The following is a 25,538-nucleotide window of genomic DNA, read 5'->3' as shown; positions in this document are numbered from 1 at the left end:
TGACATGATGTGAGGAGGGGAATAGGGGCAGCAGGAAGCCACAGACTGAGAGTTATATAGTGGGAGGAGCATGGTCCCCAGCAGCACAGAGTATATCAGGAGATGAGTGATGTGTCAGTGAGGACAGAGCTGCATGTGACAGGGGCAGTGACATGATGTGAGGAGGGGAATGGAGGCAGCAGGAAGCCACAGACTGAGAGTTATATAGTGGGAGGAGCAGGGTCCCCAGCAGCACAGAGTATATCAGGGGATGAGTGATGTGTCAGTGAGGACATTGCTGCATGTGACAGGGGCAGTGACATGATGTGAGGAGGGGAATGGAGGCAGCAGGAAGCCACAGACTGAGAGTTATATAGTGGGAGGAGCAGGGTCCCCAGCAGCACAGAGTATATCAGGAGATGAGTAATGTGTCAGTGAGGACAGGGCTGCATGTGACAGGGGCAGTGACCTGATGTGAGGAGGGGAATGGAGGCAGCAGGAAGCCACAGACTGAGAGTTATATAGTGGGAGGAGCAAGGTCCCCAGCAGCACAGAGTATATCAGGAGATGAGTGATGTGTCAGTGAGAACAGGGCTGCAGGTGACAGGGGCAGTGACATGATGTGAGGAGGGGAATAGGGGCAGCAGGAAGCCACAGACTGAGAGTTATATAGTGGGAGGAGCATGGTCCCCAGCAGCACAGAGTATATCAGGAGATGAGTAATGTGTCAGTGAGGACAGGGCTGCATGTGACAGGGGCAGTGACCTGATGTGAGGAGGGGAATGGAGGCAGCAGGAAGCCACAGACTGAGAGTTATATAGTGGGAGGAGCAAGGTCCCCAGCAGCACAGAGTATATCAGGAGATGAGTGATGTGTCAGTGAGAACAGGGCTGCAGGTGACAGGGGCAGTGACATGATGTGAGGAGGGAATGGGGGCATCAGGAAGCCACAGACTGAGAGTTATATAGTGGGAGGAGCAGGGTCCCCAGCAGCACAGAGTATATCAGGAGATGAGTGATGTGTCAGTGAGGACAGAGCTGCATGTGACAGGGGCAGTGACATGATGTGAGGAGGGGAATGGAGGCAGCAGGAAGCCACAGACTGAGAGTTATATAGTGGGAGGAGCAGGGTCCCCAGCAGCACAGAGTATATCAGGAGATGAGGGATGTGTCAGTGAGGACAGGGCGGCATGTGACAGGGGCAGTGACATGATGTGAGGAGGGGAATGGGGGCAGCAGGAAGCCACAGACTGAGCGTTATATAGTGGGAGGAGCAAGGTCCTCAGCAGCACAGAGTATATCAGGAGACGAGTGATGTGTCAGTGAGGACAGGGCTGCATGTGACAGGGGCAGTGACATGATGTAAGGAGGGGAATGGAGACAGCAGGAAGTCACAGACTAAGAGTTATATAGTGGGAGGAGCAGGGTCCCCAGCAGCACAGAGTATATCAGGAGATGAGTGATGTGTCAGTGAGGACAGGGCTGCATATGACAGGGGCAGTGACATGATGTGAGAAGGGGAATGGAGGCAGCAGGAAGCCACAGACTGAGAGTTATCTAGTGGGAGGAGCAGGGTCCACCAGCAGCACAGAGTATATCAGGAGATGAGTGATGTGTCAGTGAGGGCAGGGCTGCATGTGACAGGGGCAGTGACATGATGTGAGAAGGGGAATGGAGGCAGCAGGAAGCCACAGACTGAGAGTTATATAGTGGGAGGGGCAGGGTCACCAGCAGCACAGAGTATATCAGGAGATGAGTGAGGTGTCAGTGAGGACAGGGCTGCATGTGACAGGGGCAGTGACATGATGTGAGGAGGGAATGGGGGCATCAGGAAGCCACAGACTGAGAGTTATATAGTGGGAGGAGCAGGGTCCCCAGCAGCACAGAGTATATCAGGAGATGAGTGATGTGTCAGTGAGGACAGAGCTGCATGTGACAGGGGCAGTGACATGATGTGAGGAGGGGAATGGGGGCAGCAGGAAGCCACAGACTGAGAGTTATATAGTGGGAGGAGCATGGTCCCCAGCAGCACAGAGTATATCAGGAGATGTGTGATGTGTCAGTGAGGACAGGGCTGCATGTGACAGGGGCAGTGACATGATGTGAGGAGGGGAATAGGGGCAGCAGGAAGCCACAGACTGAGAGTTATATAGTGGGAGGAGCATGGTCCCCAGCAGCACAGAGTATATCAGGAGATGAGTGATGTGTCAGTGAGGACAGAGCTGCATGTGACAGGGGCAGTGACATGATGTGAGGAGGGGAATGGAGGCAGCAGGAAGCCACAGACTGAGAGTTATATAGTGGGAGGAGCAGGGTCCCCAGCAGCACAGAGTATATCAGGGGATGAGTGATGTGTCAGTGAGGACATTGCTGCATGTGACAGGGGCAGTGACATGATGTGAGGAGGGGAATGGAGGCAGCAGGAAGCCACAGACTGAGAGTTATATAGTGGGAGGAGCAGGGTCCCCAGCAGCACAGAGTATATCAGGAGATGAGTAATGTGTCAGTGAGGACAGGGCTGCATGTGACAGGGGCAGTGACCTGATGTGAGGAGGGGAATGGAGGCAGCAGGAAGCCACAGACTGAGAGTTATATAGTGGGAGGAGCAAGGTCCCCAGCAGCACAGAGTATATCAGGAGATGAGTGATGTGTCAGTGAGAACAGGGCTGCAGGTGACAGGGGCAGTGACATGATGTGAGGAGGGGAATAGGGGCAGCAGGAAGCCACAGACTGAGAGTTATATAGTGGGAGGAGCATGGTCCCCAGCAGCACAGAGTATATCAGGAGATGAGTAATGTGTCAGTGAGGACAGGGCTGCATGTGACAGGGGCAGTGACCTGATGTGAGGAGGGGAATGGAGGCAGCAGGAAGCCACAGACTGAGAGTTATATAGTGGGAGGAGCAAGGTCCCCAGCAGCACAGAGTATATCAGGAGATGAGTGATGTGTCAGTGAGAACAGGGCTGCAGGTGACAGGGGCAGTGACATGATGTGAGGAGGGAATGGGGGCATCAGGAAGCCACAGACTGAGAGTTATATAGTGGGAGGAGCAGGGTCCCCAGCAGCACAGAGTATATCAGGAGATGAGTGATGTGTCAGTGAGGACAGAGCTGCATGTGACAGGGGCAGTGACATGATGTGAGGAGGGGAATGGAGGCAGCAGGAAGCCACAGACTGAGAGTTATATAGTGGGAGGAGCAGGGTCCCCAGCAGCACAGAGTATATCAGGAGATGAGGGATGTGTCAGTGAGGACAGGGCGGCATGTGACAGGGGCAGTGACATGATGTGAGGAGGGGAATGGGGGCAGCAGGAAGCCACAGACTGAGCGTTATATAGTGGGAGGAGCAAGGTCCTCAGCAGCACAGAGTATATCAGGAGACGAGTGATGTGTCAGTGAGGACAGGGCTGCATGTGACAGGGGCAGTGACATGATGTAAGGAGGGGAATGGAGACAGCAGGAAGTCACAGACTAAGAGTTATATAGTGGGAGGAGCAGGGTCCCCAGCAGCACAGAGTATATCAGGAGATGAGTGATGTGTCAGTGAGGACAGGGCTGCATATGACAGGGGCAGTGACATGATGTGAGAAGGGGAATGGAGGCAGCAGGAAGCCACAGACTGAGAGTTATCTAGTGGGAGGAGCAGGGTCCACCAGCAGCACAGAGTATATCAGGAGATGAGTGATGTGTCAGTGAGGGCAGGGCTGCATGTGACAGGGGCAGTGACATGATGTGAGAAGGGGAATGGAGGCAGCAGGAAGCCACAGACTGAGAGTTATATAGTGGGAGGGGCAGGGTCACCAGCAGCACAGAGTATATCAGGAGATGAGTGAGGTGTCAGTGAGGACAGGGCTGCATGTGACAGGGGCAGTGACATGATGTGAGGAGGGAATGGGGGCATCAGGAAGCCACAGACTGAGAGTTATATAGTGGGAGGAGCAGGGTCCCCAGCAGCACAGAGTATATCAGGAGATGAGTGATGTGTCAGTGAGGACAGAGCTGCATGTGACAGGGGCAGTGACATGATGTGAGGAGGGGAATGGAGGCAGCAGGAAGCCACAGACTGAGAGTTATATAGTGGGAGGAGCAGGGTCCCCAGCAGCACAGAGTATATCAGGAGATGAGGGATGTGTCAGTGAGGACAGGGCTGCATGTGACAGGGGCAGTGACATGATGTGAGGAGGGGAATGGGGGCAGCAGGAAGCCACAGACTGAGCGTTATATAGTGGGAGGAGCAAGGTCCTCAGCAGCACAGAGTATATCAGGAGACGAGTGATGTGTCAGTGAGGACAGGGCTGCATGTGACAGGGGCAGTGACATGATGTGAGGAGGGGAATGGAGGCAGCAGGAAGCCACAGACTGAGAGTTATATAGTGGGAGGAGCAGGGTCCCCAGCAGCACAGAGTATATCAGGAGATGAGGGATGTGTCAGTGAGGACAGGGCTGCATGTGACAGGGGCAGTGACATGATGTGAGGAGGGGAATGGAGGCAGCAGGAAGCCACAGACTGAGAGTTATATAGTGGAAGGAGCAGGGTCCCCAGCAGCACAGAGTATATCAGGAGATGAGGCATGTGTCAGTGAGGACAGGGCTGCATGTGACAGGGCAGTGACATGATGAGGGGAATGGAGGCAGCAGGAAGCCACAGACTGAGAGTTATATAGTGGGAGGAGCAGGGTTCCCAGCAGCACAGAGTATATCAGGAGATGAGTGATGTGTCAGTGAGGACAAGGCTGCATGTGACAGGGGCAGTGACACGATGTGAGGAGGGGAATGGAGGCAGCAGGAAGCCACAGACTGAGAGTTATATAGTGGAAGGAGCAGGGTCCCCAGCAGCACAGAGTATATCAGGAGATGAGGCATGTGTCAGTGAGGACAGGGCTGCATGTGACAGGGCAGTGACATGATGAGGGGAATGGAGGCAGCAGGAAGCCACAGACTGAGAGTTATATAGTGGGAGGAGCAGGGTCCCCAGCAGCACAGAGCATATCAGGAGATGAGTGATATATTAGTGAGGACAGGGCTGCATGTGACAGGGGCAGTGACATGATGTGAGGAGGGGAATGGAGGCAGCAGGAAGCCACAGACTGAGAGTTATATAGTGGGAGGAGCAGGGTCCCCAGCAGCACAGAGTATATCAGGAGATGAGGGATGTGTCAGTGAGGACAGGGCTGCATGTGACAGGGGCAGTGACATGATGTGAGGAGGGGAATGGAGGCAGCAGGAAGCCACAGACTGAGAGTTATATAGTGGAAGGAGCAGGGTCCCCAGCAGCACAGAGTATATCAGGAGATGAGGCATGTGTCAGTGAGGACAGGGCTGCATGTGACAGGGCAGTGACATGATGAGGGGAATGGAGGCAGCAGGAAGCCACAGACTGAGAGTTATATAGTGGGAGGAGCAGGGTTCCCAGCAGCACAGAGTATATCAGGAGATGATTGATGTGTCAGTGAGGACAAGGCTGCATGTGACAGGGGCAGTGACACGATGTGAGGAGGGGAATGGAGGCAGCAGGAAGCCACAGACTGAGAGTTATATAGTGGAAGGAGCAGGGTCCCCAGCAGCACAGAGTATATCAGGAGATGAGGCATGTGTCAGTGAGGACAGGGCTGCATGTGACAGGGCAGTGACATGATGAGGGGAATGGAGGCAGCAGGAAGCCACAGACTGAGTGTTATATAGTGGGAGGAGCAGGGTCCCCAGCAGCACAGAGTATATAAGGAGATGAGGGATGTGTCAGTGAGGACAGGGCTGCATGTGACAGGGGCAGTGACATGATGTGAGGGGAATGGAGGCAGCAGGGAGCCACAGACTGACAGTTATATAGTGGGAGGAGCAGGGTCCCCAGCAGCACAGAGTATATCAGGAGATTAGTGATGTGTCAGTGAGGACAAGGCTGCATGTGACAGGGGCAGTGACACGATGTGAGGAGGAGAATGGAGGCAGCAGCGACACGTAGTGAGGAGGGTCATCCGCGTATAAAGAACTACAAAATCCATCATGACATGCTGATGAGGCTCAATATACCAGCTCTGCTACAGTATGTGAGGGCAGCAGATAGATACAGCATACAGTGCGCCGGTGGGCGGTGGGAGGTGAGCGGTCACTCACCTCCAGCTGCGGGAAATCTCCGACGCTTACACTGATCCTGCGGATCCCATTCATAGACAGATCTAGTTCTCTGAGAGCGGGAAACGTCCGGAAACTCTCTGCACGATAAACGGCGATGTTACAAGAAGGAACCGATTGTTGTCCATGTAAAGTAAATAGGAAATGTTGGGAAAAAGTAAAAAACAAACAAACAAGAAGGTGACGACCATTGTCCTGTTGATATTTTGTAACTGTTGACTTTTTGTATCAGTCAAGGCATGCATTAAGCATGTCGACCCTATGATGTTGACATACTAACTGTCTATGTAGACGTTGGTTATCATTCTGCCTTATCTTCTAGCTTCAACTATTAGGACTTATTTATATATTTTACAATAACATCAATAATGCGTCAGTAACTATATGTCAGTAACTATATGTCAGTAACTATATGTCAGTAACTATGTGTCAGTAACTATATGTCAGTAACTATATGTCAGTAACTATATGTCAGTAACTATATGTCAGTAACTATGTGTCAGTAACTATATGTCAGTAACTATATGTCAGTAACTATATGTCAGTAACTATGGGGGGAATTTACTAAAGGAAATTTGTAAAAAAAATAGGTGTATTTTTATCCAGAAATACACTTATTGTTTACATTTACTATCCCGAAAATACAGCAATTCGTAGTCGTATTGATGTGCTATTAACACGAATACGAATTACCGTATTTTCAGGATAGTAAATGTCAAAAATAAGTGTATTTCTGGATGCAAATACACCTATTTTTTACAAATTTCCTTTAGTAAATTTCCCCCTATGTGTCAGTAACTATATGTCAGTAACTATATGTCAGTAACTATATGTCAGTAACTATATGTCAGTAACTATGTGTCAGTAACTATATGTCAGTAACTATGTGTCAGTAACTATGTGTCAGTAACTATATGTCAGTAACTATATGTCAGTAACTAAATGTCAGTAACTATATGTCAGTAACTAAATGTCAGTAACTATGTGTCAGTAACTATGTGTCAGTAACTATATGTCAGTAACTAAATGTCAGTAACTATATGTCAGTAACTATATGTCAGTAACTATGTGTCAGTAACTATATGTCAGTAACTATGTGTCAGTAACTATATGTCAGTAACTATATGTCAGTAACTAAATGTCAGTAACTATATGTCAGTAACTATATGTGATATATAGAGACAGGATTATATGCATTTGCATATTTGCATATGCATTTGCATATTTTGCCCATTCTCACTGGCTATTGCATATGTTACCTAAAATCTAGTGACGGAGCATATTTTATGCCCCGCCCTCATCCCACCCGCGAGTTACAGCACTGCTGGCCAGGTAGTGGTAGAGTGTGCAGGCTGGGGCAATATGTGCACAGTGTGGGATGTACGCTATGTCTGACACTGCTCTAGGCTGCCAATCCATGTTGATAAAAGTCAGTCGGGGCGGATGCCATTACGAAGCTCCTGGGACTTTGCACCAAGAGACAGACTTCTGCAGCAGAGGAGGTGGGCGGAAGGGTTGTGACTTCACGTGGTGCAGAGGAAATGCCGTGTCACAGTGAGTATGTGGCGCAGGGAGGAAGCCTTCCACTGTGCCGCCCTCACACGCTATGCTGACATTTGATCCATCGGCGCTGGAGATGAGGGTCTGTGCAGTGTTCGCGAAAACCACCCAAAAAAGTGGGTCCCGGGGACCCTTCACTTCTAAAAATTGGGGTCCTACCGGACCTTTTCTGGGTCCTAACGAAATAAAGCCTCCTCTCCCCTTCTCCCCAGCATGGCACATGTGGGTTGGGGGGGTAAGTATCAATTGGCCCACTTGCATAAATGTACATGTATACTAGAAACTATATCAACCTGAAAACAGGGTCAGTGCGCTAAAAATTTAGGGCATGTTTTTTTGGGGGAAGTGGTGTGGTCACATAGTAGTACACATTATAGCACACACTGTAATGCACAGTACACATTATAGCACACACCGTTGGCCCACTCGCATAAAGGTACATGTATACTAGAAACTATATAAACCTGAAAACAGGGACAGTGCGCGCCGAAGGCGCGCGCTAAAAATTTAGGGCATGTTTTTTTTTTGGGGAAGTGGTGTGGTCACATAGTAGTACACATTATAGCACACACAGTTATGCCCAGTACACATTATAGCACACACAATTATGCCCAGTACACATTATAGCACACACCGTAATGCCCAGTACACATTATAGCACACACAGTTATGCCCAGTACACATTATAGCACACACAATTATGCCCAGTACACATTATAGCACACACCGTAATGCCCAGTACACATTATAGCACACACCGTAATGCCCAGTACACATTATAGCACACACCGTTGGCCCACTCGCATAAAGATACAAGTATACTAGAAACTATATAAACCCGAAAACAGGGACAGTGCGCGCCGGAGGCGCGCGCTAAAAATTATGGGCATGTTTTTTTTGGGGAAGTGGTGTGGTCACATAGTAGTACACATTATAGCACACACAGTTATGCCCAGTACACATTATAGCACACACAATTATGCCCAGTACACATTATAGCACACACCGTAATGCCCAGTACACATTATAGCACACACAGTTATGCCCAGTACACATTATAGCACACACAATTATGCCCAGTACACATTATAGCACACACCGTAATGCCCAGTACACATTATAGCACACACAGTTATGCCCAGTACACATTACAGCACACAGTTATGCCCAGTACACATTATAGCACACACCGATATGCCCAGTATGTATTATAGCACACAATGTAATGCCCAGTATGTATTATAGCAAATAAGTGCTGCTTACCTACATGCTTGTTGCCAGGGGTTACATGCTCCTTGCAGGGGTTACATGCTGCTTGCAGGCGTTACATTCTGGTTGGCGCAGGGGGGGGGGGGGTTATTCTGGTTGCCAGGGGGGGTTATTCTGGTTGCCAGGGGGGTATTCTGGTTGCCAGGGGGGTATTCTGGTTGCCAGGGGGGTATTCTGGTTGCCAGGGGGGTGGGGGTTATTCTGGTTGCCACAAGGGTGGGGGCGCATTTGTTGCTCGCTGCCCGGGGGGGGGGGGGGGGGCTGGTAAAGCTGATGAAAGAGTAGGTGAGCGGGCTGTCTGCGAGGCGGGGGGACTGGATGTGGCTGGAAGAGCTGAAACGCTGCTTTGAGTTGAGCAGCGTGTCAGCTCTTCCAGCCACATCCAGTCCCCCACTGGGCTGACAGCCCGCTCACCTCCTTATGCCGAGAGTGGCTGTCAGTTGTTACAGCCATCCCGTCCCCCGCTCTCAGCAGCAGAATGAACGGGGGGCGGCAGAAGTATACACAGACACTGACCGCGCCGCGGTGAACTTGCTCTCACAAAATATGGCAGGGCGCGCGGCTTTAGTAACTGCAGGGCGTGCACCTGCAATGATTGGCTGCCGGGCGGCCACTGTGTATGGATTGGGTCCCGGCGCTGCCGCTGCTGTGATTGGCTAACGCCGGCTCACAGGCGCAGCTCAGCGCGTCCTCGGGGACCCCTTCAGTTTTACAAACTGAGTCCCCGGTGGCCGTTTCAGGGTAAAATACGCGCTATAGCGCGTATTTGCGAACCCTGTCTGTGTAGTTGATGCAAGAAGAGCTTTGGACGCTGCAGTCTGCTTTAGCAGCCAGGAAGAAAAAAAATCCTGTGTACAGAACTAGACATCTGCAGATGCCGTGGGCCAATTTTTGAGGTTTATTTGCAACTAATTGTATGCTGATTTTTAAATAAATAAGTAAAAAATTACTTTTTTTTATTATTTATTGTAGCATATTTTAACACTTTTTATGCATATTTTAAGTATTTTTCATGCATATTTGCATGCATATTTCAAGCTTTTTATGTTGCATATAATCCTGTCTCTAGTGATATATAAGTGTCGGCATCCCTGTCCTTTATCCTATTTTTCGTGAAGAAAGAGCAGTACGGGCCTTTATTATACATTACCCAATAGCGAACAGTTTGCCCCAATATACAGACTGCCACAGATCCGACCACAGACCCTGCCACAGATCCGACCACAGACCCTGCCACAGATCCGACCACGGACCCTGTCACAGATCCAACCACAGACCCTGCCACAGATCCGACCACAGACCTTGCCACAGATCCAACCATGGACCCTGCCACAAATCCGACCACAAACTCTGCCACAGATCCAACCACAGATCCCACCACAGATCCGAAAACGGACCATGCCACAGATCCGACCACGAACCATGCCACAGATCCAACCACAGACCCTGCCACAGATCCGACCACAGACCCTGCCACAGATCGGACCACAGACCCTGTCACAGATCCAACCACAGACCCTGCCACAAATCCACCACAGACCTTGCCACAGATCCAACCACGGACCCTGCCACAAATCCGACCGCGAAGCATGCCACAGATCCGACCACGAACCATGCCACAGATCCGACCACAGACCCTGCCACAGATCCGACCACAGACCCTGTCACAGATCCAACCACAGACCCTGCCACAGATCCGACCACAGACCTTGCCACAGACCCTGCCACAGATCCAACCACAAACCATGCCACAGATCCAACTACAGACCCTGCCACAGATCCGACCACAGACCCTGTCACAGATCCAACCACAGACCCTGCCACAGATCCAACCACGGACCTTGCCACAGATCCGACCACAGACCCTGCCACAGAATCGACCAATGACCCTACCACAGATCCGACCACGGACCCTGCCACAGATCCGAAAACGGACCATGCCACAGATCTGACCACAAACCCTGCCACAGAACCGACCACAAACCCTGCCACAGAACCGACCACAAACCCTGCCACAGATCCGACCACAGACTCTGCCACAGATCCGACCACAGACCCTGCCACAAACCCTGCCACAGACCTTGGCTCAATCAAACACTCGTTTTACATATAGGTTAATATTGTGTCAGAAGATTTGGCGCTTACCGAGAGTTAGGAAATTCTCCGCTGCATTCATGTACGCCACGCAGGTGAACTGGCCAAACTCCTCCGTCCTGGCCTAAGGGGAACCGCAAAGAGAATATATACGTATACGCCCATATTCAGCTGTGTAATATCAGCTATATATACATATAGGTCCATATTCAGCTGTGTAGTATCAGCTATATACACATATAGGTCCATATTCAGCTATATAATAGCAGCTATATATACATATAGGTCAATATTCAGCTATATAGTAGCAGCTATATATACATATAGGTCCATATTCAGCGATGTACTAGCAGCTATATCTACATATAGGGCCATATTCAGCTATGTAATAGCAGCTATATATACATATAGGTCCATATTCAGCTATATAGTAGCAGCTATATATACATATAGGTCCATATTCAGCTATGTACTAGCAGCTATATATACATATAGGGCCATATTCAGCTATGTAATAGCAGCTATATACACATATAGGTCCATATTCAGCTATATAATAGCAGCTATATATACATATAGGTCCATATTCAGCTATATAATAGCAGCTATATATACATATAGGTCCATATTCAGGTATGAAATAGCAGCTATATATACATATAGGTCCATATTCAGCTGTGTAATAGCAGCTATATATACATATAGGTCCATATTCAGCTATGTTATAGCAGCTATATATACATATAGGTCCATATTCAGCTATGTAATAGCAGCTATATATACACATATAGGTCCATATTCAGCTATGTTATAGCAGCTATATATACATATAGGTCCATATTCAGCTATGTAATAGCAGATATATATATATATATATATATATACATACATATAGGTCCATATTAAGCTATGTAATAGCAGCTATATATACATATAGGTCCATCTTCAGCTATGTAATAGCAGCTATATATACACATATAGGTCCATATTCAGCTATGTAATAGCAGATATATATATATATATATATACATACATATAGGTCCATATTAAGCTATGTAATAGCAGCTATATATACATATGCTGCGGCTGTTGTTGAACTACATGTACCAGTTTGCCTTTCCAACCATTTTTCAATAACAGAAAGACCAAGCAGGAGAGTCAAGTATGTAAAGTGTCGTTGTTCGCAGTGATATCTAAGAGGTGCCGCAGCAGCTGAGATTTCCTGTCCGTGAAAGTTAAATTTTATTGCTAATGAGCTATAATGAGCCCCCTCTCCCAGTACAGAAGAAAGGGGTCAGTAAAGCCAGGCGTGGCCCGGATACAAGGGGCCACTGAGCTCCATAGGAGACACAAGGGAGGAGGAATAAGGACACACCAGGACCGTCTCTCTGTCTCTGTCTCTCACTTACTGAAGTCAGGTTCCTGTCGCTAACATCCACCGCGCACAGATCCGAGGGCTTCTTCAGGTGATGTGTCTCCATCTGCGAAACAAACCAGTAGGCAGCTCACCATGGGTGGTAGTGGTAGAGCATGGGCACTCATCCAGGATATAACAGGTCACTTATATGATACTAGTTAAATGTCCGTCACAATGCCGGCTTCTGCAATGTATTTTCACTTTGAGCTGTGACAGTTTTACTTTCACTTTGAGCTGTGACGGTTTTTAGCCCACAAACTCTCCACCCTACCCCCAGTCTCTATCTGCTCCTACCTCCAATCTCTGTCTTAACAGCTCCCTCTCTCCGTATTAGATAGTGTATTTGGCATATTTTCCTGTAATATCAGCCCCGAATTTCCTGAAGTCCCACATCCGTATTTCCTGTGTATCCCTGGTACTATATCACTGAGAAGCCTACCAGGAATGTGGTATCCAGGACGCACTGTGGCTCCTCTCCTGGCCCAAGTGAGGGGCCACTCCTGCTTAGACGTGTGGAACTCCCGGCCTCAGTTCTCCTCTGCTGTTCTGCAGATGTAGAGCAAACTACAGCCCGGAACTTCTGGTCCTGCACATCCCTCTGAGCCATCAGCCAGTGTCCGGCTCCTGGGAGGATGGAGATACAGTATTATCACACAATACATGTAAGGGAACACTACCTGCACCACTTCTCATCCTGTGTATGCCACTGAGGATATTTGTGTGGGAGACAGATGGTACATCCAGCTGTACCTGAGGTCTTAACAATGACAAATGTACTGTCCCCTGAGTGAGCCACAGAGTGTGGCCAGATGTTGGGACCTGTGCTCTGAAATCCCTTTCATGGAGGAAAAAGTGCAATCTGTGTCCCGGGCAATTATAGGAACTTTGGGGTAGATTAAGCATCATGTAGTGGTGATGTCCAGGGGGACCAATCAGATTTGAGCAATCAAATCTAGGGCACTACTATGGGGCGTAACATTAACTAGGGCACTACTATGAGGCATAACATTAACTAGGGCACTACTATGGGGCGTAACATTAACTAGGGCACTACTATGGGGCGTAACATTATCTAGGGCACTACTATGGGGCGTAACATTATCTAGGGCACTACTATGGGGAGTAACATTACCTAGGGCACTATTATGGGGCGTAACATTATCTAGGGCACTACTATGGGGCGTAACATTACCTAGGGCACTACTATGGGGCATAACATTAACTAGGGCACTACTATGGGGCATAACATTAACTAGGGCACTACTATGGGGCGTAACATTATCTAGGGCACTACTATGGGGCGTAACATTATCTAGGGCACTACTATGGGGCGTAACATTAACTAGGGCACTACTATGGGGCGTAACATTTACTAGGGCACTACTATGGGGCATAACATTAACTAGGGCACTACTATGGGGCGTAACATTATCTAGGGCACTACTATGGGGCGTAACATTATCTAGGGCACTACTATGGGGCGTAACATTAACTAGGGCACTACTATGCGGCGTAACTTTAACTAGGGCAGTACTATGGGACATAACATTAACTAGGGCATTACTATGCGGCATAACATTAACTAGGGCACTACTATGCGGCATAACATTAACTAGGGCATTACTATGGGACATACCATTAACTAGGGCATTACTATGCGGCAAAACATTAACTATGGCACTACTATCCGGCATAACATTAACTAGGACACTACAATGCGGCATAACATTAACTAGGGCATTATTATGCGGCATAAGATTAACTAGGGCAGTACTATGGGACATAACATTAACTAGGGCATTACTATGCGGCATAACATTAACTAGGGCACTACTATGCGGCATAACATTAACTAGGGCACTACTATGCGTCATAACATTAACTAGGGCACTACTATGGGACATAACATTAACTAGGGCATTACTATGCGGCATAACATTAACTAGGGCACTACTATGCGGCATAACATTAACTAGGGCACTACTATGCGTCATAACATTAACTAGGGCACTACTATGCGTCATAACATTAACTAGGGCATTACTATGGGACATACCATTAACTAGGGCATTACTATGGGGCATAACATTAACTAGGGCACTACTATGCGTCATAACATTAACTAGGGCACTACTATGCGTCATAACATTAACTAGGGCACTACTATGCGGCATAACATTAACTAGGGCACTACTATGCTGCATAACATTAACTAGGGCACTACTATGCGTCATAACATTAACTAGGGCATTACTATACGGCATAACATTAACTAGGGCACTACTATGCGGCATAACATTAACTAGGGCACTACTATGCGGCATAACATTAACTAGGGCACTACTATGCGGCATAACATTAACTAGGGCACTACTATGCTGCATAACATTAACTAGGGCACTACTATGCGTCATAACATTAACTAGGGCATTACTTTACGGCATAACATTAACTAGGGCACTACTATGCGGCATAACATTAACTAGGGCACTACTATGCGGCATAACATTAACTAGGGCACTGATATGCGGCATAACATTAACTAGGGCATTACTATGCGGCATAACATTAACTAGGGTACTACTATGCGGCATAACATTAGCTAGGGCACTACTATGCGGCATAACATTAACTAGGGCACCACTATGCGGCATAACAGTAACTAGGGCACTACTATGCCGCATAACATTAACTAGGGCACTACTATGCAGCATAACATTAACTAGGGCAATACTATGCGGCATAACATTAACTAGGGCACTACTATGGGACATAACATTAACTAGGGCACTACTATGCGGCATAACATTATCTAGGGCACTACTATGGGATATAACATTAACTAGGGTACTACTATGCGGCATAACATTAACTAGGGCACTACTATGCGGCATAACATTGGCTAGGGCACTACTATGCGGCATAACATTAACTAGGGCACTACTATGCGGCATAACAGTAACTAGGGCACTACTATGCGGCATAACATTAACTAGGGCACTACTATGCAGCATAACATTAACTAGGGCAATACTATGCGGCATAACATTAACTAGGGCACTACTATGGGACATAACATTAACTAGGGCACTACTATGCAGCATAACATTATCTAGGGCACTACTATGGGACATAACATTAACTAGGGTACTACTATGGGGCATAACATTATCTAGGGCACTACTATGGGGCATAACATTAACTAGGTCCATACTATGGGATATAACATTAAATAGGGCACTACTGTGAGGCATAATATTAAATAGGGCACTACTGTGGGGCATAATATTAACTAGGGCACTACTATGCGGCATAACATTAACTAGGGCACTACTATGGGACATAACATTAACTAGGGCACTACTATGGGGCATAACATTATCTAGGGCACTACTATGGGGCATAACATTAACTAGGTCCATACTATGGAATATAACATTAAATAGGGCACTACTGTGAGGCATAATATTAAATAGGGCACTACTGTGGGGCATAATATTAACTAGAGCACTACTATGGGGCATAACATTAACTAGGGCACTACTATGGGTCATAACATTAACTAGGTCGATACTATGGGGTATAACATTAAATAGGGCACTACTGTGGGGCATAAGGGCACTAGGGCATTACTATGCGGCATAAAATGAACTAGGTCGATACTATGGGGCATAACATTAACTAGGTCGATAGTATGGGGTATAAAGTTAACTAGGGCACTACTGTGAGGCATAACATTAAATAGGGCAGTATTGTGGGACATAATATTAACTAGGGCACTACTATGTGCATAACATTAATAAGGGCACTACTATGGGCATAACATTAACAAGGGCACTACCATAGGCCAGAATCTAAACTAGGGCACTATTATGGGGCATCAAATGAATAACTGCTGCAAAGAGGTGTCTCTCAAGAAGCACTGAAACAGGGGCCCCTTCAATATGTTGCTATGGGGCCCATAAACTCTGGGAAGACACCTGTGGAGAGATATTTTAAGATAAAAAAAGTAAAGTATCAAAGCAAAGGCTGCACAAGGAAATGCTGGCATACAAGTCATGGAGACGCAGCCACTGATATACAGACATTGCTGCAATGCACGGTCCCATTGTATGACACTGGTTGTGTTAGTTAACAATGGGCCTAATTCAGCCCTGATCCCAAAAGGTGCTGGATTTTATCACAGGATGGCTTCGCGCATGCGTATTACGGGCCACAGTCTATTGATACTCACCCGGCCTGTGAATTTGCAGACAGGCGTACAGATCTGAATCGGGCTCCGTGTACAATGCACTGATAACTGTCAGTAATGATTTACCTCTATTAGGCGTCCGGAACAGGCTCCTGGCTGGGAAGCAGTTTGCCATGTGCAGCCCACTAGAGTCCACGTACAGTCCTCCCGCAGCCATATCTGGGGATACAACCATGTGGTCAGCACGTTCTATGGCCGCTAAATAAAATACTCACCTACATAGTGCTGGGTTATATGGAGCAATTATTATCCCCTCATTACAATAAATCAGGGGTAGGCAATGTGCAGGTGCTGTGGAACTACACATACCAGCATGTTCTGTGCATACCAAAACTGCAGCAGGTAATGCTGGGATGTGTAGTTCCATAGAAGATGGAGTGGCGCATGTTGCCTTCCCCTGCTATATCATGTCAGGGGTCAGGGTGAGTGGCGCTGTCACTGAGGTATCTCCTATCAGTATGGCACACGTCAGGGGGCAGGGTGAGTGGCACAGTCTCTGAGGTATCTCCTATCAGTATGGCACACGTCAGGGGTCAGGGTGAGTGGCGCTGTCTCTGAGGTATCTCCTATCAGTATGGCACACGTCAGGGTGAGTGGTGCTGTCTCTGAGTTACCTCCTATCAGTACGGCACACGTCAGGGGTCAGGGTGAGTGGCGCTGTCTCTGAGGTATATTCTATCAGTATGGCACACGTCAGGGGGCAGGGTGAGTGGCACAGTCTCTGAGGTATCTCCTATCAGTATGGCACACGTCAGGGGTCAGGGTGAGTGGCGCTGTCTCTGAGGTATCTCCTATCAGTATGGCACACGTCAGGGGTCAGGGTGAGTGGCGCTGTCTCTGAGGTATCTCCTATCAGTATGGCACACGTCAGGGGTCAGGGTGAGTGGCGCTGTGTCTGAGGTATCTCCTATCAGTATGGCACACGTCAGGGGTCAGGGTGAGTGGCGCTGTCTCTGAGGTATCTCCTATCAGTATGGCACACGTCAGGGGTCAGGGTGAGTGGCGCTGTCTCTGAGGTATCTCCTATCAGTATGGCACACGTCAGGGGTCAGGGTGAGTGGCGCTGTGTCTGAGGTATCTCCTATCAGTAGGGCACACGTCAGGGGTCAGGGTGAGTGGCGCTGTCTCTGAGGTATCTCCTATCAGTATGGCACACGTCAGGGGTCAGGGTGAGTGGCGCTGTCTCTGAGGTATATCCTATCAGTATGGCACACGTCAGGGGTCAGGGTGAGTGGCGCTGTCTCTGAGGTATCTCCTATCAGTATGGCACATGTCAGGGGTCAGGGTGAGTGGCGCTGTCTCTGAGGTATCTCCTATCAGTATGGCACACGTCAGGGGTCAGGGTGAGTGGCGCTGTCTCTGAGGTATCTCCTATCAGTATGGCACACGTCAGGGGTCAGGGTGAGTGGCGCTGTCTCTGAGTTACCTCCTATCAGTATGGCACACGTCAGGGGTCAGGGTGAGTGGCGCTGTCTCTGAGGTATCTCCTATCAGTATGGCACACGTCAGGGGTCAGGGTGAGTGGCGCTGTGTCTGAGGTATCTCCTATCAGTATGGCACACGTCAGGGGTCAGGGTGAGTGGCGATGTCTCTGAGGTATCTCCTATCAGTACGGCACACGTCAGGGGTCAGGGTGAGTGGCGCTGTCTCTGAGGTATCTCCTATCAGTATGGCACACGTCAGGGGTCAGGGTGAGTGGCGCTGTCTCTGAGGTATCTCCTATCAGTATGGCACACGTCAGGGTGAGTGGCGCTGTGTCTGAGGTATCTCCTATCAGTATGGCACACGTCAGGGGTCAGGGTGAGTGGCGCTGTCTCTGAGGTATCTCCTATCAGTATGGCACACGTCAGGGGTCAGGGTGAGTGGCGCTGTCTCTGAGGTATCTCCTATCAGTATGGCACACGTCAGGGGTCAGGGTGAGTGGCGCTGTGTCTGAGGTATCTCCTATCAGTAGGGCACACGTCAGGGGTCAGGGTGAGTGGCGCTGTCTCTGAGGTATCTCCTATCAGTATGGCACACGTCAGGGGTCAGGGTGAGTGGCGCTGTCTCTGAGGTATATCCTATCAGTATGGCACACGTCAGGGGTCAGGGTGAGTGGCGCTGTCTCTGAGGTATCTCCTATCAGTATGGCACATGTCAGGGGTCAGGGTGAGTGGCGCTGTCTCTGAGGTATCTCCTATCAGTATGGCACACGTCAGGGGTCAGGGTGAGTGGCGCTGTCTCTGAGGTATCTCCTATCAGTATGGCACACGTCAGGGGTCAGGGTGAGTGGCGCTGTCTCTGAGGTATCTCCTATCAGTATGGCACACGTCAGGGGTCAGGGTGAGTGGCGCTGTCTCTGAGGTATATCCTATCAGTATGGCACACGTCAGGGGTCAGGGTGAGTGGCGCTGTCTCTGAGGTATCTCCTATCAGTATGGCACACGTCAGGGGTCAGGGTGAGTGGCGCTGTCTCTGAGGTATCTCCTATCAGTATGGCACACGTCAGGGTGAGTGGCGCTGTCTCTGAGGTACCTCCTATCAGTATGGTACACGTCAGGGGTCAGGGTGAGTGGCGCTGTCTCTGAGGTATCTCCTATCAGTATGGCACACGTCAGGGGTCAGGGTGAGTGGCGCTGTCTCTGAGGTATCTCCTATCAGTATGGCACACGTCAGGGGTCAGGGTTAGTGGCGCTGTGTCTGAGGTATCTCCTATCAGTATGGCACACGTCAGGGGTCAGGGTAAGTGGCGCTGTCTCTGAGGTATCTCCTATCAGTATGGCACACGTCAGGGGTCAGGGTGAGTGGCGCTGTCTCTGAGGTATCTCCTATCAGTATGGCACACGTCAGGGGTCAGGGTGAGTGGCGCTGTGTCTGAGGTATCTCCTATCAGTATGGCACATGTCAGGGGTCAGGGTGAGTGGTGCTGTCACTGAGGTATCTCCTATCAGTATGGCACACGTCAGGGGGCAGGGTGAGTGGCACAGTCTCTGAGGTATCTCCTATCAGTATGGCACACGTCAGGGGTCAGGGTGAGTGGCGCTGTCTCTGAGGTATCTCCTATCAGTATGGCACACGTCAGGGTGAGTGGTGCTGTCTCTGAGTTACCTCCTATCAGTACGGCACACGTCAGGGGTCAGGGTGAGTGGCGCTGTCTCTGAGGTATCTCCTATCAGTATGGCACACGTCAGGGGTCAGGGTGAGTGGCGCTGTCTCTGAGGTATCTCCTATCAGTATGGCACACGTCAGGGGTCAGGGTGAGTGGCGCTGTGTCTGAGGTATCTCCTATCAGTATGGCACACGTCAGGGGTCAGGGTGAGTGGCGCTGTCTCTGAGGTATCTCCTATCAGTATGGCACACGTCAGGGGTCAGGGTGAGTGGCGCTGTCTCTGAGGTATCTCCTATCAGTATGGCACACGTCAGGGGTCAGGGTGAGTGGCGCTGTGTCTGAGGTATCTCCTATCAGTAGGGCACACGTCAGGGGTCAGGGTGAGTGGCGCTGTCTCTGAGCTATCTCCTATCAGTATGGCACACGTCAGGGGTCAGGGTGAGTGGCGCTGTCTCTGAGGTATCTCCTATCAGTATGGCACACGTCAGGGTGAGTGGCGCTGTCTCTGAGGTACCTCCTATCAGTATGGCACACGTCAGGGGTCAGGGTGAGTGGCGCTGTCTCTGAGGTATCTCCTATCAGTATGGCACACGTCAGGGGTCAGGGTGAGTGGCGCTGTCTCTGAGGTATCTCCTATCAGTATGGCACACGTCAGGGGTCAGGGTGAGTGGCGCTGTGTCTGAGGTATCTCCTATCAGTATGGCACACGTCAGGGGTCAGGGTAAGTGGCGCTGTCTCTGAGGTATCTCCTATCAGTATGGCACACGTCAGGGGTCAGGGTGAGTGGCGCTGTCTCTGAGGGATCTCCTATCAGTATGGCACACGTCAGGGGTCAGGGTGAGTGGCGCTGTTTCTGAGGTATCTCCTATCAGTATGGCACACGTCAGGGGTCAGGGTGAGTGGCGCTGTCTCTGAGGTATCTCCTATCAGTATGGCACACGTCAGGGGTCAGGGTGAGTGGCGCTGTGTCTGAGGTATCTCCTATCAGTACGGCACACGTCAGGGGTCAGGGTGAGTGGCGCTGTCTCTGAGGTATCTCCTATCAGTACGGCACACGTCAGGGGTCAGGGTGAGTGGCGCTGTCTCTGAGGCATATCCTATCAGTATGGCACACGTCAGGGGTCAGGGTGAGTGGCGCTGTCTCTGAGGTATCTCCTATCAGTATGGCACACGTCAGGGGTCAGGGTGAGTGGCGCTGTCTCTGAGTTACCTCCTATCAGTATGGCACACGTCAGGGGTCAGGGTGAGTGGCGCTGTCTCTGAGGTATATCCTATCAGTATGGCACACGTCAGGGGTCAGGGTGAGTGGCGCTGTCTCTGAGGTATCTCCTATCAGTATGGCACACGTCAGGGGTCAGGGTGAGTGGCGCTGTCTCTGAGGTATCTCCTATCAGTACGGCACACGTCAGGGGTCACGGTGAGTGGCGCTGTCTCTGAGGTATCTCCTATCAGTATGGCACACGTCAGGGGTCAGGGTGAGTGGCGCTGTCTCTGAGGTACCTCCTATCAGTATGGCACACGTCAGGGTGAGTGGTGCTGTCTCTGAGGTATCTCCTATCAGTATGGCACACGTCAGGGGTCAGGGTGAGTGGCGCTGTCTCTGAGGGATCTCCTATCAGTATGGCACACGTCAGGGGTCAGGGTGAGTGGCGCTGTCTCTGAGGTATCTCCTATCAGTATGGCACACGTCAGGGGTCAGGGTGAGTGGCGCTGTCTCTGAGGTATCTCCTATCAGTATGGCACATGTCAGGGGTCAGGGTGAGTGGCGCTGTGTCTGAGGTATCTCCTATCAGTACGGCACACGTCAGGGGTCAGGGTGAGTGGCGCTGTCTCTGAGGTATCTCCTATCAGTATGGCACACGTCAGGGGTCAGGGTGAGTGGCGCTGTCTCTGAGGCATATCCTATCAGTATGGCACACGTCAGGGGTCAGGGTGAGTGGCGCTGTCTCTGAGGTATCTCCTATCAGTATGGCACACGTCAGGGGTCAGGGTGAGTTGCGCTGTCTCTGAGTTACCTCCTATCAGTATGGCACACGTCAGGGGTCAGGGTGAGTGGCGCTGTCTCTGAGGTATATCCTATCAGTATGGCACACGTCAGGGGTCAGGGTGAGTGGCGCTGTCTCTGAGGTATCTCCTATCAGTATGGCACACGTCAGGGGTCAGGGTGAGTGGCGCTGTCTCTGAGGTATCTCCTATCAGTACGGCACACGTCAGGGGTCACGGTGAGTGGCGCTGTCTCTGAGGTATCTCCTATCAGTATGGCACACGTCAGGGGTCAGGGTGAGTGGCGCTGTCTCTGAGGTACCTCCTATCAGTATGGCACACGTCAGGGTGAGTGGTGCTGTCTCTGAGGTATCTCCTATCAGTATGGCACACGTCAGGGGTCAGGGTGAGTGGCGCTGTCTCTGAGATATCTCCTATCAGTATGGCACACGTCAGGGGTCAGGGTGAGTGGCGCTGTCTCTGAGGTATCTCCTATCAGTATGGCACACGTCAGGGGTCAGGGTGAGTGGCGCTGTCTCTGAGGTATCTCCTATCAGTATGGCACATGTCAGGGTGAGTGGCGCTGTCTCTGAGGTATCTCCTATCAGTATGGCACACGTCAGGGGTCAGGGTGAGTGGCGCTATCTCTGAGGTATCTCCTATCAGTATGGCACACGTCAGGGGTCAGGGTGAGTGGTGCTGTCTCTGAGTTAGGGTGAGTGGTGCTGTCTCTGAGTTATCTCCTATCAGTATGGCACACGTCAGGGGTCAGGGTGAGTGGCGCTGTCTCTGAGGTATCTCCTATCAGTATGGCACACGTCAGGGGTCAGGGTGAGTGGCGCTGTCTCTGAGGTATCTCCTATCAGTATGGCACACGTCAGGGTGAGTGGCGCTGTCTCTGAGGTATCTCCTATCAGTATGGCACACGTCAGGGTGAGTGGCGCTGACTCTGAGGTATCTCCTATCAGTATGGCACACGTCAGGGTGAGTGGCGCTGTCTCTGAGGTATCTCCTATCAGTATGGCACACGTCAGGGTGAGTGGCGCTGTCTCTGAGGTATCTCCTATCAGTATGGCACACGTCAGGGGTCAGGGTGAGTGGCGCTGTCTCTGAGGTATCTCCTATCAGTATGGCACACGTCAGGGGTCAGGGTGAGTGGTGCTGTCTCTGAGGTATCTCCTATCAGTATGGCACACGTCAGGGGTCAGGGTGAGTGGCGCTGTCTCTGAGGTATCTCCTATCAGTATGGCACACGTCAGGGTGAGTGGTGCTGTATCTGAGGTATCTCCTATCAGTATGGCACACGTCAGGGGTCAGGGTGAGTGGCGCTTTCTCTGAGGTATCTCCTATCATTATGGCACACGTCAGGGTGAGTGGTGCTGTATCTGAGGTATCTCCTATCAGTATGGCACACGTCAGGGGTCAGGGTGAGTGGCGCTGTCTCTGAGGTATCTCCTATCAGTATGGCACACGTCAGGGGTCAGGGTGAGTGGCTCTGTCTCTGAGGTATCTCCTATCAGTATGGCACACGTAAGGGTGAGTGGCGCTGTTTCTGAGGTATCTCCTATCAGTATGGCACACGTCAGGGGTCAGGGTGAGTGGTGCTGTCTCTGAGGTATCTCCTATCAGTATGGCACACGTCAGGGGTCAGGGTGAGTGGCGCTGTCTCTGAGGTATCTCCTATCAGTATGGCACACGTCAGGGGTCAGGGTGAGTGGTGCTGTCTCTGAGGTATCTCCTATCAGTATGGCACACGTCAGGGGTCAGGGTGAGTGGCGCTGTCTCTGAGGTATCTCCTATCAGTATGGCACACGTCAGGGGTCAGGGTGAGTGGCTCTGTCTCTGAGGTATCTCCTATCAGTATGGCACACGTCAGGGTGAGTGGCGCTGTCTCTGAGGTATCTCCTATCAGTACGGCACACGTCAGGGGTCAGGGTGAGTGGCGCTGTCTCTGAGGTATCTCCTATCAGTACGGCACACGTCAGGGGTCAGGTGAGTGGCGATGTCTCTGAGGTATCTCCTATCAGTATGGCACATGTCAGGGGTCAGGGCGAGTGGCGCTGTCTCTGAGGTATATCCTATCAGTACGGCACACGTCAGGGGTCAGGGTGAGTGGCGCTGTCTCTGAGGTATCTCCTATCAGTATGGCACATGTCAGGGTGAGTGGCGCTGTCTCTGAGGTATCTCCTATCAGTATGGCACACGTCAGGGGTCAGGGTGAGTGGCGCTATCTCTGAGGTATCTCCTATCAGTATGGCACACGTCAGGGGTCAGGGTGAGTGGTGCTGTCTCTGAGTTAGGGTGAGTGGTGCTGTCTCTGAGTTATCTCCTATCAGTATGGCACACGTCAGGGGTCAGGGTGAGTGGCGCTATCTCTGAGGTATCTCCTATCAGTATGGCACATGTCAGGGGTCAGGGTGAGTGGTGCTGTCTCTGAGTTAGGGTGAGTGGTGCTGTCTCTGAGTTATCTCCTATCAGTATGGCACACGTCAGGGGTCAGGGTGAGTGGCGCTGTCTCTGAGGTATCTCCTATCAGTATGGCACACGTCAGGGGTCAGGGTGAGTGGCGCTGTCTCTGAGGTATCTCCTATCAGTATGGCACACGTCAGGGTGAGTGGCGCTGTCTCTGAGGTATCTCCTATCAGTATGGCACACGTCAGGGTGAGTGGCGCTGACTCTGAGGTATCTCCTATCAGTATGGCACACGTCAGGGTGAGTGGCGCTGTCTCTGAGGTATCTCCTATCAGTATGGCACACGTCAGGGTGAGTGGCGCTGTCTCTGAGGTATCTCCTATCAGTATGGCACACGTCAGGGGTCAGGGTGAGTGGCGCTGTCTCTGAGGTATCTCCTATCAGTATGGCACACGTCAGGGGTCAGGGTGAGTGGTGCTGTCTCTGAGGTATATCCTATCAGTATGGCACACATCAGGGGTCAGGGTGAGTGGCGCTGTCTCTGAGGTATCTCCTATCAGTATGGCACACGTCAGGGTGAGTGGTGCTGTATCTGAGGTATCTCCTATCAGTATGGCACACGTCAGGGGTCAGGGTGAGTGGCGCTGTCTCTGAGGTATCTCCTATCAGTACGGCACACGTCAGGGGTCAGGGTGAGTGGCGCTGTCTCTGAGGTATCTCCTATCAGTACGGCACACGTCAGGGGTCAGGGCGAGTGGCGCTGTCTCTGAGGTATATCCTATCAGTACGGCACACGTCAGGGGTCAGGGTGAGTGGTGCTGTCTCTGAGGTATCTCCTATCAGTACGGCACACGTCAGGGGTCAGGGTGAGTGGCGCTGTCTCTGAGGTATATCCTATCAGTACGGCACACGTCAGGGGTCAGGGTGAGTGGTGCTGTCTCTGAGGTATCTCCTATCAGTACGGCACACGTCAGGGGTCAGGGTGAGTGGCGCTTTCTCTGAGGTATCTCCTATCAGCATGGCACACGTCAGGGTGAGTGGTGCTGTATCTGAGGTATCTCCTATCAGTATGGCACATGTCAGGGGTCAGGGTGAGTGGCGCTGTCTCTGAGGTATCTCCTATCAGTATGGCACACGTCAGGGGTCAGGGTGAGTGGCTCTGTCTCTGAGGTATCTCCTATCAGTATGGCACACGTCAGGGGTCAGGGTGAGTGGTGCTGTCTCTGAGGTATCTCCTATCAGTATGGCACACGTCAGGGGTCAGGGTGAGTGGCGCTGTCTCTGAGGTATCTCCTATCAGTATGGCACACGTCAGGGGTCAGGGTGAGTGGCTCTGTCTCTGAGGTATCTCCTATCAG

At 50.5% G+C, this 25,538-nt stretch overlaps 1 protein-coding gene across 7 annotated transcripts in view; it reads right to left on the bottom strand.

The window, feature by feature from the left end:
• XRRA1 (X-ray radiation resistance associated 1) overlaps nt 1-25,538 on the bottom strand; it is an 81,199-nt gene that overhangs the window by 51,527 nt on the left and 4,134 nt on the right. For 3 of the 7 annotated variants that reach the window (XR_014469844.1, XR_014469843.1, XM_083170497.1), the window contains exons 1-6: nt 17,007-17,188; nt 16,764-16,856; nt 12,885-13,069; nt 12,438-12,509; nt 11,080-11,152; nt 6,088-6,185 (exon numbers count right to left, since the gene is read on the bottom strand). Coding sequence is in view for 5 of the 7 variants with exons in the window: in XM_083170497.1 (XP_083026623.1) it covers nt 6,088-6,185; nt 11,080-11,152; nt 12,438-12,509; nt 12,885-13,069; nt 16,764-16,856; nt 17,007-17,064 (579 nt within the window). In the remaining 2 variants the exon portion in view is untranslated. Of the gene's footprint in view, nt 1-6,087; nt 6,186-11,079; nt 11,153-12,437; nt 12,510-12,884; nt 13,070-16,763; nt 16,857-17,006; nt 17,190-25,538 lie in introns of those variants that run through there. The other 4 variants (XM_083170495.1, XM_083170494.1, XM_083170496.1 and 1 more) reach the window with 3 other exon arrangements.

This window comes from Crinia signifera, chromosome 2 (genome assembly GCF_055691185.1).
Source record: "Crinia signifera chromosome 2, ASM5569118v1, whole genome shotgun sequence".
Taxonomy (NCBI): Eukaryota; Metazoa; Chordata; class Amphibia; order Anura; family Myobatrachidae; genus Crinia; species Crinia signifera.
Note: the sequence above shows the minus strand (reverse complement) of the source record. Positions and strands in the feature narration are given on the sequence as shown.